General features: G+C 45.0%; 1 protein-coding gene across 1 annotated transcript in view; it reads left to right on the top strand.

The window, feature by feature from the left end:
• LOC143997713 (cytochrome P450 2C3-like) overlaps positions 1–22,034 on the top strand; it is a 122,017-nt gene that overhangs the window by 7,042 nt on the left and 92,941 nt on the right. The window contains exon 2 of the mRNA XM_077493494.1: positions 12,397–12,580. Coding sequence (XP_077349620.1) covers positions 12,401–12,580 — 180 coding nt within the window. The 5' untranslated portion in view covers positions 12,397–12,400. The remainder of the gene's footprint in view (positions 1–12,396; positions 12,581–22,034) is intronic.

Raw genomic sequence — 22,034 nt, 5'->3', positions numbered from 1 at the left:
CCCTTCCTCATTCTTTATGGGACCAATATGGTCTGTCCTCCCTATTTTTCTATTTATATACTTAAAGAATTTCTTTTTTTTTTTTTTTTTTGCTCTCCTCCACTATGTGTCTTTGGTGTTCTATCTTAGCTGCCCTAATTGCACCCTTACGTTTCTTGTTGCATTCTTTGTAAAGTTTGAATGCTGATGATGATCCCTCAGCCTTGTTTTTTTTTTAAGGCCTTCTCCTTTGCTTTTATTTGAATTTATACATTGGAGTTAAGCAACCCTGGACTTTTGTTCATTGTTTTAAGTTTAATTCCCAATGAGATGCACTGGTTAATGCCCTTATTTAATGTGCTCTTAAAGCAAACCCATCTCTCCATGTTCTTTGTCCTAAGATTTTATCCCATTTAATATCTTCTACTAAGGTTCATAGTTTAGGGAAGTTGGCTCTTTTGAAATTCAGTGTCTTTGTATTCCCCTTATGTTTCCTATTTGTGTGATTTATACTGAAGCTAATTGACCTGTGATTGCTGCTTCCTAAATTGCCCCGTATTTCCACATCCCTGATCAGGTCTGTATTGTTGGTAATCAGTAGATCCAGTAACACTTTATTTCTAGTTGGTGCGTCTACCATCTGACCCATAAAATTGTCCTGCAAGACATTTAGGAACTGGTGAGCCTTAGATGAATGTGCGGTTCACTCCGCCCAGTCTATGTCTGGATAATTAAAATCCCCCATTATGATGACACTTCCCTTCCTTGCCGCTAATTCAAATTGTGAATTGTGAAAATGCCTATGACATACTCCCAGTATTATTTTCCTCTTAGCTATCCCTTTGGAGCTCTACCCATAAGGATTCCACCCCCTCCCTAGCTCCCCTAGTGATGTCATCTCTCACATTCACATGTACATTATTCTTGAAATACAGGCAAACCCCTCCCCGTTTTTTGCCCTCTCTATCCTTGCCATAAAGGGTATAACCTTGAATGATTGCCAGCCAATCATGAGAGCTGTTACACCAAGTCTCTGAAATTCTCACAAAATCTAAATCCTCCTCCTACAACGGTATCTCTAGTTCTCCCATCTTGTCCACCAGGCTCCTGGCATCGGTGAACATGCTACGTAGTTTAGACCGGTGGCATACTGTCTTCTTATTGGGTGTTTTCCGTGTTTGTAAATAGGACTATACTTACCTCGGGTTTATGTGCTTTAGTCAACCTACCACTAATGCCACCAATACTACCCTCTGGAATATATTCTGTGCTGACTAACTTTACCTCTAGACTCTCCCCCCTATTGCTTAGTTTAAAAGCCCCTCTAACTTTTCGGCCATCTTCACTCCCAGCAGATTTGCATCCTCCTCATTTAAGTGCAGTCTGTCCCTTCTATAGAACTGGTGACCGACTGAGAAGTCAGTCCAGTCCTCCAGGAACCCAAACCCCTCCTTACTGCACCAGCTCCTTGGCCACTTGTTTACTTCCCTAATCTCCCTCTGCCTTTCTGGTGTGGCTCGAGGTACCGGTAGTATTTTTGAGAACACCACCTTGGAGGTTCTTTTCCTCAATTTAGCTCCTAAGTCCCTAAAATCATTCTTTAGGACACCCCAACATACACCATGACAGCCGGATCTTTCCCAGCCCCCCCAGTAATCTGTCCACCAGATCCGTGATGTGCCAAACTCACAGATTGCCCTCTCTGTCCTTCTTAGCCCTTGTACACACGGTCGGACATTCTGACAACCAAATCCGTCGGATTTTGTCCGACGGATTTTGTCCGAAACTGTTGCATACACACGGTTGGACAAAGTTGTCGGAAAATCCGATTGTTCAGAACGTGATGACGTTATTTTGTTACGACAGGACTACATTCAGGCTAGTAGCCAATAGCTTTGATGTAGGAATTTGATCTGAGCATGCGTGGCACTTTGTCCGATAGGAATTCTCTACACATGATCGGAGTATGTCTGTTTGGAGCATTTTGTCGGAAAATTTTATCAACAAGTTGGAAAACTTGGTCCGTCGGATACTCACACACACAGTCGGAATATCCGACCGTGTGTACAAGGGCTAAGAATTGAGTCCCCTACCACCAGAATCTCTTTCCTTTGCCCCCCCCCCCACTCTCACTGGAGGAGTTGTTCCCCTGGCAGCTAGGGGAGTCCCTCAGCTCCAGCAGTGCTGGTCCCTGACTGGTTTCACCAATGTTAATCAACGGGGCATAGTTATTGGGATTTTCCAGCCCAGGATGGGCCTCCCTGACACTTTCACCTCTATTCTTCCTGACTGTCACCCATCTAAACTTTTCTAGTGCCTGCACCTCTTTACCTCCACCCGCCCCTGCCAGCACCTGAGGGGAACCTGTCCTGTGAAACTGCTGTATGGTCTCGGCCAACGTGCTGCAGCTCAGTTTCAGGGTCTTGGCAATCTTCTTATAGCCTAGGCCATCTTTATGTAGAGCAACAATTCAATTTTTCAGATCCTCAGAGAGTTCTTTGCCATGTTGAACTTCCAGTGACCAGTATGAGAGAGTGAGAGTGACAACACCAAATTTAACACACCTGCTCCCCATTCACACCTGAGACCTTGTAACACTAACGAGTCACATGACACCGAGGAGGGGAAATGGCTAATTGGGCCCAATTTGGACATTTTCAATCAGGGGTGTACTCACTTTTGTTGCCAGCGGTTTAGACATTAATGGCTGTGTGTTGAGTTATTTTGAGGGGACAGGAAATTTACACTGTTATACAAGCTGTACACTCACTACTTTAGATTGTAGACAAGTGTCATTTCTTCAGTGTTGTCACATGAAAAGATAGAAGAAAAGATTTACAAAAATGTGAGGGGTGTACTCACTTTTGTGAGATATGTATATACAAAAAAAAGACAGACAATTTTGAAAAATATATTTTTTACTTTCTGCTATAAAACACACCCAATAAAATAAAAAAAGTTAAAATATGCACCGTTACTGTACTAATGACAATGGCAGGGAAGGGGTTAACATCAGGGGTGATCAAAGGGTTAAATGTGTTCCCTGGGAGTGATTACTAACTGAGGTGCTTTGACTGGGGGAATGTAAAGATCTGTGTTCCTGCTTAGCAGGAACACAAGATCTGCACATTCCTCTCTCACAGAACGGCGGTCTGCCTTGTTTACATAGGCAGACCGCAGTTCTGCCTTTCTCACTAATGATCCGTGGGTCCAGGCGGATCCACTAATTGTATCCCGCTCCCGCCTCGGGTGATCCTACTCCCGGAACTGTCAGATCACAGTTCTGGAGGGCACAATACTGGGATCAGGATGGCACAGTACAGGTTCACTGACTGGGACACGGCCAAGCCAGGACAGCTTAGTAAAAACTGTGACTGTCCCAGCAAATCCGGGACAGTTGGCAAATATGATGTAACACAAGATTATCCTGGGGCCCCCATATACTTTGGGGCCCTTGGGCAGTGCCCATGCAATAAGATGGCCCTGTTCCTTCTTCTTTTCTCATCATTAACGGCTCTCCTTTCATTATAAAAAAAATATGATGGCACAGTACAGGCTCGCAGCCTGGGACACAGCCAAGCCAGGACAGCTTAGTAAAAAACCGTGACTGTCCCAGCAAATCCGGGACAGTTAGCAAATATGATATAATGCAAGATTATCATGGGGCCCCCATATACTTGAGGCCCTTGGGCAGTGCCCAATACAATAAGATGGCCCTTTTCCTTCTTCTTTTCCCATCATAACAGCTCTCCTTTAATTGTAAAAAAAATTTGATCTTTGTCACTGTGAGCGTCCAACCTAGAGAAGCGAAAAGAACTCCACAGACGGCTCCTGGTCTGATGGACTGAACAGATAAAACAAGACTCTCTGTTGATATTTAACAGCTGACCTCCGGCCTTCCCATCTGTCTTGCACAGTTGTACCACCTCCTCTCTAGTAATGAAACAGCTTACCCTGATTTCACTGCACACTGTGAGCATCTCACAATGTGCATTCGAAGCTGCTGCAAATCACATAGAGCCCTGCCTCCTTTCCTGGCTGGAGGACATCCAACATCATCTAGCCCAGGGGTGTCAAACTGGCGGCTCACCAGTTGTTGCAGAACTGCAAGTCCCATCGTGCCTCTGCCTATGGGGTCTCTAGCTCTTTCCTCGGCAGTCTGGCTATACCAGGCCCGCTCCTTTCATTCGTTCGATCACTGCCATCATCAGGGCTTAGGACTCTTAAAAAGAAAGTACTGGGGCAGGGGTGCTGTGATTTTAATTTTTTTATATATTTAAGGAAGCTATGCACAGCACCCTGTTGGCGCCTCCCACCAGACATGATCTGCAGGGCCGTCTTTAATATTGATTGGACCCTGGGCAAAATTTTTCTTGCCCCCCCCCCCCCCCTCCATGCAATTTCACTGTCCATCTGTTCTGAGACATACAATAAATAGCAGCTAGACTTAAAATCAGTTTATTGTATCAGATCAGGCAGCAATTGCGATTGGTTCCCAGCCGTTACAGCATATCATTATTGCTTACTGACTGGTTGCTAGAGGTTACAGCACACATTACGGCTCACTGATTAGTTGCTAGAGGTTACAGCAAATGATTTCTGCTTGTTAATTGGTTGCTAGAGATTACTGTACATTATTACTGCTCAGGTTACAGCACATCAGCTGCTCACCGCAGGGGGACATGATCAACATATGAATGCCGCCTTTACATATCAATACCGCCGGCCATGGTTATTTACTTATGAATGCCGCCACTATTTACATATGAATGCCGGTTATTTACCTGTGAACACAGGGTCTGCAGGTGAGCCATCTGTACACAACAATAGGGCAGAGCTGGGCAGCATTAGTACTAGCACTTCACACTAAGATATCGGGACACAGCACGGGACTAAAATTTCAAAGGACAAGGGAATTTAAACTGGGATAGTTGGCAAGTATGAGGCAGCTGCTTTGTGCCCCAAAACAATGACAGGGCCCATGGCAGCCGCCCCTTTTGCCCCCTCCTTAAAGACGGCCCTGGTGATCTGTCTGCTTTGCATAGAGACCCAGTGATGACATAATTTCGTCTAAAATAAAGAATGTAATGAAAGCTTTTATTTAAAAATGTGACGTTGGACGGGGGCGTGACCGGATGTGCAAGATGGAGTGAGTGAGAGATGTGAGACGCCGTGTGTGACTCTCTCCCAGACCCCCATGACGAGAGCGTGGAGCGCTTAGTGCTACGGCCGGACGCAGCGTGAGGTGGGCTGGAGCTGTTCATTGAAGCTGGACGGGAGGAGGAGTGACAGCGCATCACCGTACTATCGTGCCGAGCCCTCGGAGATTTACGCCTACTTCCGGGTCCCGAACCCCAGCGAACACGGCCGAAGAAGCACGAGTACCCCCGACCAAGCCGAACGCTTTTGAACCCTGCCGAGAGACGCCGCACACAGTGGACACCAAGAGGCCCTCCCGCTCTCCAGTAAGCCGCGATAGGAGGAAGGAGGTAAGCGGCAGGATTGCGGGGGGGGGGAAGAAGTCGGAGGTGTGAGGGGCATAGCAGGCGGAGGTCTGGCAGAGCAAGTTGTGGACATAGCGATGCCTGAGAACTGGTAATAAGTAAACAAGAGGGCGCTGGCCGGGGGTGAGAAGCTCTTGTTCTTTGGAACTCATTGCTTCGTTTTGTGCTCTAAGACGAATGAATGATAACCCAGGTAGTATATGCAAAGAAGTACCTGCTGTAAAAACGAACGTCTGTAAGCAGCGAACCAGGAAGTCTGTGATATTTGAATTGAGTGCTTGTGGACTGACTGGCTATAAGACAAGATCAGTATCGCATTAATTGATTAACTGAGGGATGGTGGCTGCTCTAAAAATCAACTGGTTGAACGGTATTTGAACTAAGTGCGTGCAAATAAATGTCTGCTGTGAAGCATTAAAACAGGAAGTTTTGGTGATACATGAAGTGAATACTGGAGAACTGGTTATAAGATACGGCTAATATTGCACTAAGCGATCAACTGAGCGATGGGCGGCTGGGTTAAAAAGCTAAAAATATATTAAAATACGATATATCCAGGACTGTTCTGTGGAAAGGGGCGAGAAAAGGAAAGTAAGATGCAGCACCTGCGTTCTGCAAAGGAAAGAGGGGAAAAAAGTTCGCAACAGTCTACCACAGCAGCTAAATTAGAACAATTTGCTCATAACCCTGCACAGTCATCGCAGACCCCTCCAAAAAAAGGGCAGACAAAGGGGCAGCATGGAGAAATGTCTGAAAGGAAAAGCATGGGTCAGTCGAACATTAACATTAATACGCAGGCTGGAGCAGTGGCCAAATGTTCAGTTAATAAAAAAGCGGGTGCAGGGGAACAGAATATGGAGATCACAACGGGTGACTCTCCTCCGTTAGAAAAAGAGCCAACAATTAAGGACGTGTTATTGGCCGTAAACGCATGTAACATCTCACTGAAAGAACTCTGTAATCAAATGAAGGGAGTGAAGGAAGATCTAATGGTGGTAAGGCAAGACCTACAGAAAGTGGTGGAAAGGACGACAGAACTTGAGTTAAGGACTAGCAGATTAGAAGACGATACAACATTCCTAATTAAAGAAATAGAAAGCTTGAAGGAGCAGTTCGGCGGATATAGAACAAGAATGGACGAAATGGAAAATAGGCTCAGGAGGGACAATGTGCGAGTAGTGGGGCTTCCGGAAAAAAGTGAGGGTGTAAACCCTGCTGAATTTATGGAGCATCTTCTGGTTGAACTGTTTGGGAGGGATGTTTTTTCAACAGCGTTCTCAATAGAGAGGGCGCATAGGGTACCCTTTAGAGCACCATTGGAGGGGGGCCATCCTAGGCCGTTATTAATGAAATTACTGAATTATAAAGATAAAGTGGTATTATTACGGAAGGCAAGGGAAATGGGGAATGTATTGTATAAGGGTGTTAGAATTTCATTATATTCTGATTTTTCCCCAGAACTTCAGAGAAAAAGGGTAGAGTTCCTCCAGGTGAAACGCAGGTTACAGAAGCTCAGGGTGCCGTATGCTCTTCTTTATCCTGCAAAGCTACGGATTAATGCACTAGGGCACACTCAGGTTTTTTGTTCCCCAATGGAAGTGGAAAAATGGATAGAAGAAAATAAAGAAAAGTTATAGTTGTTGGGGTTTCTAGTACTGAGTGGGATGGGAAGATAGAAAGAGAAGGGGGGATGAAGTATGTGTGTTCTTGGGTTTTTTTTTTTTTTATTTTTTTGTGTGTGCTGTCTGTGTCTGTATGGGAGGGGGGTTGGGAGGGAGGTAATACACGGCGAGCGCACTAGGTGAGGGTGGTAAATAGGTTGTGAAGAGAGTGGTATAAGGTCACTAATAGCCCCTAGGGTAACACCTAGGAAGGTGGGGGAGGGGCGGGAGGGAGGTAGAAAGGGGGGAGAGGGGGCGGGTGTAGTAGGGAAAATAGGGGGGAGGTTGAAGGGGAAAAAAAAAAAAAAATATGTATGCACTAATAAATGGAGTACAGGAAATAACTCAAATCAAAAAAGGACACAAACTGGGGGGGTGGTAAAACTTGGGGTGGTAAAAAACAAGGAAAATATACTGGTCACAAGGGGGAAAATGGTAATAAACAATTATATAGTATAATTTATATCCAAAGACACATAATATACGAGTTAATGGTGACGCCTAATAAATTTGTTATTATACAAGGGAGTAATATTTGGGGAGTGCGGTATAAGGTAATAAAAGAACTTAGAGGGGAGTCGGTGGGTACTGGGAGACAAATGGTTCTCAATAGTGTCCTCAGTAGACTGGTTATTTCGCTCTCTCTCTTTCCTACCTTAGGTTTTTCTTTTTTTTTCTTTCTCCTCTTTATTTGTTTATGGCTATGCAGGACGGTAAAATTAAGATAGGCTCCTGGAATGTGAGGGGTCTGGGGACGCAGCTGAAACAAAAAGCTGTGCTATCCTTGTTGGAGGGATGTGGAGTAGAGCTGCTCTGCATACAGGAGACCCATTTAAATAGAGATACAATATACCGGTTGCAGAGCAGAAAATATCAATTTCAATATCATTCTGTTTATTCGACATATAGCAGAGGGGTGAGTGTCTTGGTAAAAACGGGGGTGAATTTTGTATGTAAACGGGTTAGCCTGGATGAAAGAGGCAGATACATTTTCTTACAGTGCCTAATCGAAAATAGAGAATGTATGCTGGCAAACATCTACATCCCTCCACCATTTAAAATGGAAGTGCTTTTTAAATTACAGGAATTTTTAGTGGGGATAGATGGTGTTCCTATAATAATAGTAGGGGATTTCAACACGGTATTGGATATTAAAATTGATAGATTCCCAGAAAAAACGCTGGCGGAACCAGCTTGGCAGGGGAGGTTGGGACAGTACCTGGAAGAAGTAGGATTACGGGATTTATGGAGAACTGGGAACCCGGGAGTTCGGCAGTATAGTTGTTACTCGTCCACGCACACTACGTTATCCAGGATTGATATGATACTGGGGAATGACCTGGCCTTACAAATGGTGGAAAAGGTTGAATATCAGCCCAGGGGGATTTCAGATCATTCCCCGGTGACAGCAGTATTAAAAATGAGAGAACGTAAGGTACAGAGGTTGTGGAAAGTGAACCCGCTCTGGTTAGAACTGATAAAAAAAGAGACAGAAGAACGCCCTGAGAGAATTCAGTGGGAATTAAAAGAATTTCTAAAAAATAACCGGGGTACAGTAACATCAGGGATCCTGTGGGATACTCTGAAAGCTTTTTTAAGGGGCCTTATGATCCAATCAATAGCAAAAATAAACAGAAAGTCTAGGGAGCAGGAGGTACAAATAGGGAGAGAAGTGTTAGAGGCTGAAAGAGATTTTATTAGCGACCCCACGCAGGGCAAAGAAAAAATCTGGTTAGATAAACAAGAAGAACTTAGGCTATTAACTCTAAAGAAAGCAGAGATTCAGCATATGTTCCAACGCCAAGCCTCCTTTGCGGAAGGGGAAAGCGTGGGAAAAATGTTGGCACAACTGGTGAAGAATAACTCGGGTCCTTCCTCAATTTCGGCGATTAGGATATCTGAGGGAAAGGTTATAACAGAAACTGGGAGTATTTGCCAAGCATTTGAAGGATATTATAAAAACCTATATACTGCACAGAAAGTGGGGATGGATGAGCAAATGGAAACATTCTTAGGTCAATTAGAGGTACCATGTTTGAAACAAGAAGAAAGAGAAGAACTGGAAGCCCCAATAACTTTAAAAGAACTTCAGGAAGCAGTTGCGAGTATGCCAAACCAGAAGTCGCCAGGGCCGGATGGGCTACCGATTGAAGTTTATAAAAATTTTGGCGAGATACTGCTTCCTGAACTCCTTGAGATGTTAAGAGGAGCATGTGGGAAGGGTAAATTGCCACCATCAATGATGGAGGCGGTTATAATCCTGTTGTATAAAGAAGGAAAGGACGCCCTAGATGTTGCAGCGTATAGACCAATCTCTCTCTTGTGTACCGATACAAAGATACTGGCTAAGGTATTAGCGAATAGGCTTAGTCAAGTTATAGCAAGATTAGTCCATATGGACCAAACAGGGTTCATAGCTAACAGGTCAACGAGTATAAATATTAGAAGAGCTTTTTTTAATCTGCAGATCCCAATGGATAATGATACTCCGGGTGCAGTAGTGGCATTAGATGTAAGGAAAGCATTTGATAGCGTAGAATGGGGATACATATGGAAAGTCTTGGAGAAATTTGGCATCCTTCCTTCATAGGATGGATTAGGATGCTATATGACAAACCTAGTGCGAGACTAAAAATTAACAATGAGTTATCCGGGAAAATAGAGTTGGGGAGAGGGACGAGGCAGGGGTGCCCATTATCACCCCTGCTCTTTGCATTGGCTATAGAGCTCTTGGCATGTGCAATTAGAGCAAACCGGGATATTGTCGGTTTTGTAAGAAAAACTGGAGAGGAAAAAATCTCACTTTATGCAGACGATATCCTATTGTTTTTAGGGGATATGAGATACTCACTACCAAGGGCAATGGGACTGGTGCAAGGGTTTGGAGGCTTCACAGGGCTGGAGATAAATTGGGAAAAATCGGAATGTCTTCCATTGGACCCAATTGGTCAGCAAACGGCCCTGGGAACCCCCCAAATGCCAATAGTGGAGAAGTTGAAATATCTGGGAGTAACCTTGTCAAGGGATCCTAAGCAATATATAAGTCATAACTTAGTCCCATTATTGGCTAAGTTTAAACAAAAAATTGCTATATGGAAACGAATGCCTCTCTCGGTCGCTGGCAGATGCAATCTGATAAAAACGATATGGATGCCCCAACTTTTATACATATTACATAATGCCCCAATATGGATTAACAGAAGCTGGTTTAATAAAATCGAGATGTTGTTTAGGGAGTTAATATGGAGGGGAGGACAGGCCAGATTGAGATTGCGGATGCTTCAGCTACCGGGAGAGGAAGGAGGATTCGCGGTCCCTTATCCGGAGTGCTATTTTTGGGCGTCCCAATTACAACAGCTAGGGGGGATCGATGAGAAGAACGGAGGAACCCCAAATGGGAGATTAGTATTAACAGGCTCCCCACATAGCACCCTGATTGAGACCCTGGAAGCGGACTCATTCCAGTATAGATGCCCTACAGTAAAAATGATGTTAAAGTTATGGGGTACAGTTAAAAAAAAAATGGGATATAGTGAAATAACAAAGTATACGCCTCTATGGAACAATAAGAAGCTACAGGAAATATGGCGGGTTGGAAAAATTGTAGATTGGGAAAAATGTGGCATTGTAAGGCTTAGCCATCTATATGGCGGCAGGGGTATTAAATCTTTCGACCAGCTGCAAAGAGAATTTAAGATATCACAAAACTCATTTTATGCCTATATACAAGTGAGGCATGCTTTAAGGACCCAGTTTGGAAACCTGTTACTAACATGGGAGGAACTGCCCTTGCTATACCCAATAGCACAAGCAGGACCCACTAAAGGATTAATATCTAAATTCTATACCCAGTTGGGTGAACAGATTAATAGTGAGAGGAAAGGGAGGGTTGAGAAGGAGAAATGGGAGCAAGACCTAGGTAATATAACACGAGTACAGTGGAAAAATATCCTAGCGGCATGCCCAAAGGTCTCGGTCTCTCCTCCTCAGAGGATTTCCCACTTGATGGTAATTAATAGAGCATACTATACTCCCCAGAAATTATTTAAATTTGGTAAGAGAACAGATGACTGTTGCCCCAGGTGTGGGGGGTCAGGGAATTTAATGCACATGCTTTGGAAATGTCCCAAATTATTTAGATACTGGGAAGGAGTGGTAAAGATAATAAGTAGGGCCTTTGGGACGGTAATAGAATTAAATCCCATAGTGTGTATTTTAGGTTATAGAAAGGAGGAAGTAGAGAGGAAGGGAATAACAACGGTAATCCTAAGATGTTTATTTCAAGCTAGAAGGATGATAGCTAGGAGATGGCAATTAAAGCTAGCCCCTACAGTAGAGGATTGGATAAGGGCGGTAAATGAATATCTATGTAAGGAGAGGGCAGTATATGCAAAACGAAATAACCTAAAAGAGTTTAATAGGAACTGGCGAGAGTGGATAGAAGTGATGCATACCCCAGTTTAAACCATGATAGGAAAGGGAAGAGGGGAGGGGGAGGGGGGATGGGTAATGGGAAGGAGTAGGGTAGTGTACATTAAAGGTACGGGAATCATTATAACACATTTATGCTATACTGTAGGATAAAAGCACCAATATATATATAGGAGGGGAGGGGAGGGGGGGTGGGGCTGATAGAAAGGGTGGGAGGGAGGGGAGGGGTTATATCAGTAGGGAAAATGTAGGAATTGCAAAAATAGTTGTGGAAGGATAAGGGGGGATATGGTATTGTTTAGATATTGTTTTCTTTTGCTTGTTAATTATATGTGATGTATGGATGTATCTTCATGTCCCCCTTCCCTTCCTAGAACTCTAAAACTCAGACTTCGGAATGGAAGAAAGATGTATTTGAATCCTGGCAATGTTATTTTAAAATGTGGTCTGTATAAATGTGAAAATTTAATAAAGATTAATAATTAAAAAAAAAAAAATGTGACGTTGATGTTACATGGTTACAGAGTTAGTAAGGTTGAATAAAGACACCAGTCCATCCAGTTCAACCTTAGTGAGTGTCTACAATTGTCCCCATCCCTGTACATTGCACACTCACATCGGTCCCTACCCTCAAGGAGCCCACAATCCAAGGTCCCCATTCATGTTGAGGGAGGGGGGAACCAGGGAAGGCAGAATATAAGCAGATCAAACTTCAGCTTTAACTGAGTCAAAGTCATTTTTCAGTCAATGTGAAGAGGTGGTCTGTACAGCGGGAGGAATACTGACCTCTGTCATAGTTGGTATCTGTCTATCTCTTCCAGGAAAATGGGATTCTCCACAATCCTCGCTCTGTTGGTCACTGTTCTCCTCACCCTTCACTTTGTCCTATCGTGGTGGAAACAGCACAGGCGGTACAGGTCACTGCCCCCCGGACCCACCCCGCTGCCCTACCTGGGAACCCCGAAACATATGAATCTGCGAATTGCCGATAAAAGCTTCACCTTGGTAAGTGACCTCTGTGATCTAACCAGATGAGATGAGATACCGTCCTCGATGTTCATGCAAAATGTGTTTCCTGCACCCGATGAAGATACACTTCCATCTATAGCAGCAGACATGGACCTCTCCGCAGTGAGCATCCAGTGGGGTCCCAGTGTCCAGCACAGGCATTTATAGCTGGCAAATTTTTAGGTAGCAAGCTTTCATTAAAAAGTAGAACCAGATAATATAACTGTGATGTCACCACGATGACACGGTTAGGCTTTGCCCCGCCCCATCACATGCCCGACTAATGGTACTTTAAAACAATGCAGAAGGTGTTAGGAAGCAGAAGAGTCACACCACTAGTTGAAGAATACAAAAATATTTATATGGTATTATAAATCCAAAATACCAATCTCAACACATTTCAGGGATTATAAAGCTCCCCCAACCCCCCCTCCTTCTTCATCAGACCTGAAAGCATGTCATTATGATGAGAAAATTATAGATGATAAAATAAAGATAAAAGAGCTAACAGGCTTGAATATCTCTTTTTTTTTTTAGACTGGGGTCTCCATACTTTCTAAACAAAGGGGAAGTTTACTCTCCTTAAGGCTTTTGGAGGGCCGGAATATTGGCGATGGGAGTAGAAAAGGTCCCATGAATGTCAGTGAATGCCCCATCTTTGGTGTCATTGGGAGGAATTGTGCCCTATCGTTGGTCTCATTGGGAGGAAATTTGCACCGTTATTGGTGTCATTGGGAGGAATTGTGACCTTTCATTGGGGTCAGTGGGGGGGTGGGGAATCATGGTCCAGTGGATGAAATAATGCCCCAACTGGTTCCCAAGTCCTATTTTAAAACCTTATATCCCTCAATTTAGTTCATGACTAAAACATTTTAGTCGACTAAATGAATACTATTTTAGTAGACTACAATACGTCAAAAAACAAACAATTGAAATGACTAAAATACGACTAAAACTAAAATGGCATTTTAGTCTAAAGGCTAAAATGGGACTAAAATTAAAATGGCATCTTAGTCAAAAGACCAAGACTAAAACTAAATTGAAATTTGACTTCAAAATTAAAAACTGGTCTTTAGTGCATGTTCATACCTCAATACCTTAAATAATAACATATGAGATTTTTCACTCCAGCCGTATATAATGAGTTTGGAAATTGTAGAGAAATGTTAAAGTGGAGCTCCACCCTAAAGTGGACCTTCCGCTCATTGGAACCCCCCCCCCCCCTCCGGCGCCACAATTGGCACCTTTCAGGGGGGAGGGGGGTGCAGGTACCTGTACAGTACAGGTATCTGCACCCACTTCCGGCGTAGATTCTGCAGAAGGTACGCCCCGTTCCGCAGAATCTACGCCCCTTTCCGAAGGTCCCCCGCTGTCTGCTGGGAAACACACGGATCCCAGAGACAGCGGGGACCATCCTTATTGCGCAGCGCGACTCGCGGATGCGCAGTAGGGAACTGGGAAATGAAGCCGAAAGGCTCCACTTCCTGATTCCCATACCCAAGATGGCGGCGGCAGCACCCGAGAGACGATCGAGAGATCGGCTTCGGGTGCCGACATCGCGGGCGCGCTGGGCGGGTAAGTGTCATTATTTTAAAAGTCAGCAGCTGCAGTATTTGTAGCTGCTGGCTTTAAAAAAAAACAAAAAACGGCGGACTCCCGGCGGACTCCCGCTTTAACTAATGCATTACAATTTAATTACACCTATTTCGATTTCAGACGACTAAAATTAGTTTTAATCGACTAAAATTTACTGGAGATTTAGTCGATTAAATACGACTAAAACTAAAACAATTGCAGAAGACTAAAATGGGACTAAAACTAAAATGCCATTTTAATCCTAAGACTAAAACGAAATAGAAATTTGCTGCCAAAATTAACACTGCCCAAAATAGAAGAAAGCTTAAAGCGGAGTTACGGCCAAGTATATATATATATATATATATATATAATTTTTTTTTAAATAAAAAAACGATTATACATGGTAAATTAAGGAGCTTTCTAAAATATACATTTATTACTTACAATTTCCTCCCTCCTGTTGTGGGCGTTGCCATCATGATTGTGGGCATGTGAAGCCTAATCAATATATCTTCCTGGATAAGCTTTGGAGAGGTGCATGCTGGGTAACCAGCATGCACCTCTCCGTGATTCACCGGCGGCCGTAGCGCAGATTGTTTTCTAAAGTTGTCATAACAATGGGCGGTACCAGAGGAAGGTCCCGCCACGTTGTTATGGCAACATAGATAAACACATCTCGGCGCTGCGATCCGCCCTCAATCGTGTCATTTCCTGTCAGGAAATAACTAGATTTTTGATCACAGTACTGCCCACAGACAGGCGAGGGAGGAAGTGACGAAGTGCTCCGCGGACCAGGAAGTGGCAGATTAAGAGGACTACAAAGCAACAGGGCGATTATGATAGGTATAATAAAAAAATAAAAAAATTCCTCCATTTTTTTTTTTTATAAGTTTAGAGGCGTCTGATTATAAAAAAAAAAAAATGTCAGGGTGGAACTCCGCTTTAAGTACTCTACTTTGCAACGCCCTAAGGTGGAAGCGGGTATATTACGTATATTATTATTGTCTAGCAGGACAGTTACGTTGTTTGTCTGACTGGCTGATACCCGTGTCGCCCACAGTGGTAGAGTCGCACCTAGCTCATGTCCTCCAACTGAACAAATTGGTGATTGCACTGGAGGCTACGAAGGTAGTTTTAGCAAAAGTGCGTCTGCCGATATTAAACCTAGCAGGATTGGTATGGAGGAAAATAAATGAATGGTATTAAAGAAAGAGGATAAGTTATTATAGTAAATTAGGCACGGGATGGGTAACACATAACGGAATGACGTAAAGAAGGGTAGACTGAAATGAGAAGAGGTATAAAAATGAAATAGTAAAGTGAGGTTGTATTGAATTAAAACACTAAACATAATAGGACACCAGAATGGTGATTTAAAATTGTACACTTTTTTTTCTACATATACATATAATATGTGTAGCGGATGACATTTTGGACAAAATGTCATACGCATGTAAATTTTGTTTTTGCCTTGGGGCAATAAAGGTTCTGAGGGTTGATTATTGTAGGTAGGCCTTAACACCAGTCTGGCCAGGCTGTGTTTGGAAGTTCTGCCTGGTCATGTGAACGGTGAGGTGCACATGACAGGCCAGAACCAGGTCTGGTTGGATGTTTGGGTATCGGCCTTCTCGGAGCCAATCAGAGCCAATCAGAGTGCTGGGGCCCCCTGAGGAGTCTGGGAAGGGGGTAATTAAAGCGGTTGTATAACCACTGAATTTGTAATTTTTTTTGCTCACCTGCAAAGCAAAAGGCATAATGAGCTAGTATGCACCGCATACTAGCTGATTATGAAATACTTACCTTAGAACGAAGCCCCGACATCTGTCTCGATCCACGCCGAGGGAGCTGACATGTTCCCTCTGCGTTTCTTCCGGGTATCGCGGCTCCGGCGCTGTGAGTGGCCGGAGCCGCGATATCGTCACTCCCGCGCATGCGCGCCGGAGATTTCTCTCCGGCCGGGTCCGGCGTCTGCTGGGCTTCCAGCCGGGAATCCCCTTGTGCGCATGCGCCGCTGCAGTCAGCGGCACATTGCGAGGGGAATATCTCCTAAACCGTACAGGTTTAGGAGATGTTTTTTTTACCTACAGGTAAGCCTTATCTATAGGCCTTATTATAGGCTTACCTGTAGGTAAAAGCCCCCAATTTGACTATACAACCCCTTTAAGCGGTGTGGGTCACGTGTCGAGGGAGAGAAGTTCGTGAGACCCGTGTGGTCTGGTCTGGTTCAAGGACCGGGGTAGCCCCGTGAGGGGTCCAGGTCACGGGGTGTTCGACATCCCGTAACATGTTCCTGTTAATGGCCCCTGGTAGACCCGTCTGGTCTGGGGGGGAGGATCCGTCTGTTCCCCCATCCCCCACACCATGGTCTTGTAGACGCGTTTCACACAGTACAGTTGTGCTTAATCAATGATTAAGCACACTATACTGCGTAAAACGCGTCTAAAAGACCTGTGTGTTGGTGTCCTTTGATGTCATCTTGGTGATCAATAAACAACATTTTGGATTTCAATCGATGTGCAGCCATTTCTTCCTTTATCTACTTACCCACGGAGGCTGGCCGGGGCTAGCACTTGGTTGGACATTCCTACCCGGCACTAATTAATCCACCTGGAGCAGTGAGTCCTTCATTCTTGTCAAGCTTCTCGCTACTGGAAACAGGTGACAGATCTTTTATCCGATGTTTTGTCAGTACCTGTGCCCTGCACTCCTAGAATTTGCCTCTTAGTTATTTTAGACGAGGAGCAGTGGCAGAGATATTTAAAGAGTCTTGCCGAAAGAGACGTTGTTCCTGGCCAGAAAGGCTCTCAAATGGTTTCAACCCAGTCCTCCGTCTGTCCAAACATTGATTCAAATGGTAAATCAGGTGTTGCCATTTGAAAAACTAGAATATGAACATAGAGGGTGCCCTAAGACTTATAATAACATATGGCAGTGATGGTGAACCTTGGCACCCCAGATGTTTTGGAACTACATTTCCCATGATGCTCCACTACACTGCAGAGTGCCAGAGCATTATGGGAAATGTAGTTTCAACACATCTGGGGTGCCAAGGTTCGCCATCACTGACATATGGGATGTGTGGTGTTCCTCCACCCATACTATCTCCAGTAATTAAGAACACTTACGTTGCTGGGTCCACCGATCTAAGTGTGTGGTGTATCTGACATGCTAGAACTTCACCCTCCATCCGTGGGTTCCTATGTACCTAGTATTATATTCTAGATCTAGTGTTATTTTACGTGTATTTTTATTATTATGATCCAAGCGAAGCTGTATCTATATTCTTCAATACTTTCTTGCATGACAATTTATTTGTACTTTATATACTATTGTGCTTCTGCAAAGCATTTTGTTGAATATGTCAAATGTTCTGCATATCCGTCAATAAAAAGTGTTTAAAAAAAAATACATAATAATACCCCAAGGGCCGCATCTGGCCCCCAGGCCGCAGTTTGGAGACCGCTGTTCTAGACTTTCGTATTTTATCGCCGCCTTCTAGGAAAATAATTTCAACATTTCATACATACAAGTCAAAGTAAAGTTCAAAGCTATGTATTTATGTTTATACATATGATCAGTTATATTCATATTTACCTTTATTCTTATGTCTATAATTTTATCATAACAATGAGATTATTTACATATTCTTTGTCTATTGTGTATTCTTTTAGCCCTGATGAAGGGGGTACTTTATAATGCCAATAACTCCATGAAGCGTGTTGGCTTGTTATTTTTAAATATATTGAAATATATATTTTTTTAACTCCAAAACTTGTCGGGGACATACTGTTTTTGTACGGCTTCTTGAATTTACTCAAGGGCCTTTCATGCTTGAAATATTCCTATAAGACTATACACTTACCGGCCCCTTTATTAGGCCCGCCTTGCTAGTACCGGGTTGGACCCCCTATTGCCTTCAGAACTGCTTTCATTCTTCGTGGCATAGATTCTACAAGGTGTTGGAAATGTTCCTCAGAGATTTTGGTCCATAGTGACATGATAGCGTCACACAGTTGCTGCACCACCAAGATGCCAATTGGATTGGATGAGATGTGGAGGACCATTGGAGGACAGGGACCTCATTGTCCAGTGGTGAGATGATTGGAGCTTTGTGACATGGGGCATTATCCTGCTGGAAGGAGCCATCAGAAGATGGGGACAATGTAGTCATAAAGGGATGGACATGGTCAGCAACAATACTCAGGTAGGCCGTGGCGATGCTCATTTGGTACCAAGGGGACCAAAGTGTGCCAAGAAAATATCCACCACACCATTACACCTCCACCACCAGCCTGAACCCGTGATATCCCATCCCCCACACCATTACACCTCCACCACCAGCCTGAACCCGTGATATCCCATCCCCCACACCATTACACCTCCACCACCAGCCTGAACCGGTGATACCCCATCCCCCACACCATTACACCCCCACCACCAGCCTGAACCGGTGATATCCCATCCCCCACACCATTACACCCCCACCACCAGCCTGAACCGGTGATACCCCATCCCCCACACCATTACACCCCCACCACCAGCCTGAACCGGTGATATCCCATCCCCCACACCATTACACTCCCCACCACCAGCCTGAACCGGTGATACCCCATCCCCCACACCATTACACTCCCCACCACCAGCCTGAACCGGTGATACCCCATCCCCCACACCATTACACCCCCACCACCAGCCTGAACCAGAGATACCCCATCCCCCACACCATTACACTCCCCACCACCAGCCTGAACCAGTGATACCCCATCCCCCACACCATTACACCTCCACCACCAGACTGAACTGGTGATACCCCATCCCCCACACCATTACACCCCCACCACCAGCCTGAACCAGAGATACCCCATCCCCCACACCATTACACCCCCACCACCAGCCTGAACCAGTGATACCCCATCCCCCACACCATTACACCCCCACCACCAGCCTGAACTGGTGATACCCCATCCCCCAAACCCTTACACCTCCACCACCAGCCTGAACCGGTGATACCCCATCCCCCACACCCTTACATGTCCACCACCAGCCTGAACCAGTGATACCCCATCCCCCACACCATTACACCCCCACCACCAGCCTGAACCGGTGATACCCCATCCCCCACACCCTTACACCTCCACCACCAGCCTGAACCGGTGATACCCCATCCCCCACACCCTTACACCTCCACCACCAGCCTGAACCGGTGATATCCCATCCCCCCCACCATTACACCCCCACCACCAGCCTGAACCGGTGATATCCCATCCCCCCCACCATTACACCTCCACCACCAGCCTGAACCGGTGATACCCCATCCCCCACACCATTACACCCCCACCACCAGCCTGAACTGGTGATATCCCATCCCCCACACTCTTACACCTCCACCACCAGCCTGAACCGGTGATACCCCATCCCCCACACCATTACACCAGCACCACCAGCCTGAACCGGTGATACCCCATCCCCCACACCATTACATCCCCACCACCAGCCTGAACCGGTGATACAAGGCATAATGGATCCATGCGCCAAATTCTGACCCCACTATCTGAATGGCGCAGCTAAAATCCAGACTCATCAGACCAGGCAACGTTTTTTCAATCTTCTGTTGTCCAATTTTGGTGACCCTGTGTGAATTGTAGCCTCAGTTTCCTGTTCTTAGCTGACAGGAGTGGTACCCAGTGTGGTCTTCTGCTGCTGTAGCCCATCTGCTTCAAGGTTGGATGTGTTGTGCCTTCAGAGATGGTATTCTGCATACCTTGGGTGTAACGAGTGGTTATTTGAGTTACTGTTGCCTTTCTGTCACCTCGAACCAGCCTGCCCATTCTCCTCTGACCTCAACAAGGCATTTTTCTCCACACAACTGCCGATCACTGAATATTTTCTTTTTTTCCCACCATTCTTTGTAACCCCCGAGAGATATTTGTGTGTGAAAATCCCAGTAGATCAGCAGCTTTTGAAATACTCAGACCGGCCCGTCAGACACCAACAATCGTGCCACGTTCAAACTCACTTAAATCCCATTTCTTCCCCATTCTGATGCTCAGTTTGAACTTCAGCAAGTCGTCTTCACCTCGTCCAGATGTCTAAATGCATTGAGTTGCTGCCATGTGATTGACTGATTAGAAATGTATGTTACCGAGCAGGTAACAGGTGTACCTGATAAAGTGGAGTATATATCCCTTTGATGGATCTTATTTACATGGACCTCCAAAAACCCTGAGACTGTTGATAGATGTCACAATCTTGGTCTATGATGTCAGCAGACTCAGAGATGTCACTCAGGAGACACCCTATCATTTTCTCCTTCACTCTTCCCCTGGCTGCTAAAGAAACGATTATGTAAGGGGGTGAGGGGAGAAGGAGCTGGGCCAGCACAGAAGGTAATTTAGACACTCCCAGACCAGAAGAATATGATGAATGCAGGGTCACTATTCTGCTGCTGTCCCTTTGTGTGACAGTGTACTCTCAGCCTCAGTCTGCACAGAGATTTTCCAGCTAGTGGGACAACAATCTAAGGCCAGCAGAATGTGGCTGATCACCACTGACGTCAGTTGATCTGCAGTGAACCCTTTACACAAACACAACAGCTGCCACCACATGTTGTATCTACTTCAATACCGGGCACTTTCACCCCCTTCCTACCCAGGCCAATGTTCAGCTTTTAGCGCCGTCGCAGTTCGAATGAGAATTGTGCGGTCATGCAACACCGTACCCAAATGAATTTATTGTAAGACAAACAGAGCTTTCTTTTGGTGGTGGTTTATAACCACTGGGGTTTTTATTTATTGCTAAACAAACGAACATTTTGAAAAAAAAATGTTTTTCTTTGTTTCTGTTGTAAAATTCTGCAAAAAAGTAATTTTTCTTCTTCACTGATGTGTGCTGATGAGTCTGCACTGATGGGGTGACACTGGCGGACTGAATTGATAGGCACTGGTGGGTACTGATGAGGCTGCACTGATGGGGTGACACTGGCGGACTGAATTGATAGGCACTGGTGGGTACTGATGAGGCTGCACTGATGGACACTGATAAGCTGCACTGATGAGGCTACACTGGTGGGCACTGATGAGTAGTGATGGCCCGAACCTCCGACGGGACGTTTCGCGAACGAGGCCGACCGTTCGCGAAATCGAACGTTTGCCGCGGGCCCCATTGACTTCAATGGGAGGCGAACGTTTCAAACCTTTAGGTCGAATTTGCAGCCACGAGGTCATTATTAGCAGGGAAAACATAGTCCCACCACCTGGCCAATGACATAACACATGTATGAGGTGAATTTGGGATCGATAACTACAAGCATTCTTTTTTTATTTGGGAAATTGTTCTGACAATTCAGGACTGTGGAGCGCATGAAGGCAATGGAGGAGAGGGAAGGTCAGGGACCAGGGTAGGCAAAGAAGAGGGTGCAGGAGATGATCACCAGCAGCGTGACATACAGCAATGACACATGCACCGTGATAGAGGCATCTGACAACAGCACCGTGATAGAGGGCACTGACATCAGAAGCGTGACATACAGCATTAACATCAGCACCGTGACATACAGCATTGACAGCAACACCGTGATAGAGAGTACTGACATCAGAAGCGTGACATTAAGCACTGACATCAGCACCGTGATATACAGCACTGACAGCAGCACCGTGATAGAGAGTACTGACATCAGAAGCGTGACATAAAGCATTAACACCAGCACAGTGACATACAGCATTGACAGCAACACCGTAATAGAGAGTACTGACATCAGAAGCGTGACATTAAGCACTGACATCAGCACCGTGATATACAGCACTGACAGCAGCACCGTGATAGAGGGCACTGACATCAGAAGCGTGACATACAGCACTGACATCAGCACAGTGAT

Source organism: Lithobates pipiens, unplaced genomic scaffold (assembly GCF_037356315.1).
Source record: "Lithobates pipiens isolate NorthernLeopardFrog02 unplaced genomic scaffold, aLitPip1_a1.2 Scaffold_19, whole genome shotgun sequence".
Lineage (NCBI taxonomy): Eukaryota > Metazoa > Chordata > Amphibia > Anura > Ranidae > Lithobates > Lithobates pipiens.
Note: the sequence above shows the minus strand (reverse complement) of the source record. Positions and strands in the feature narration are given on the sequence as shown.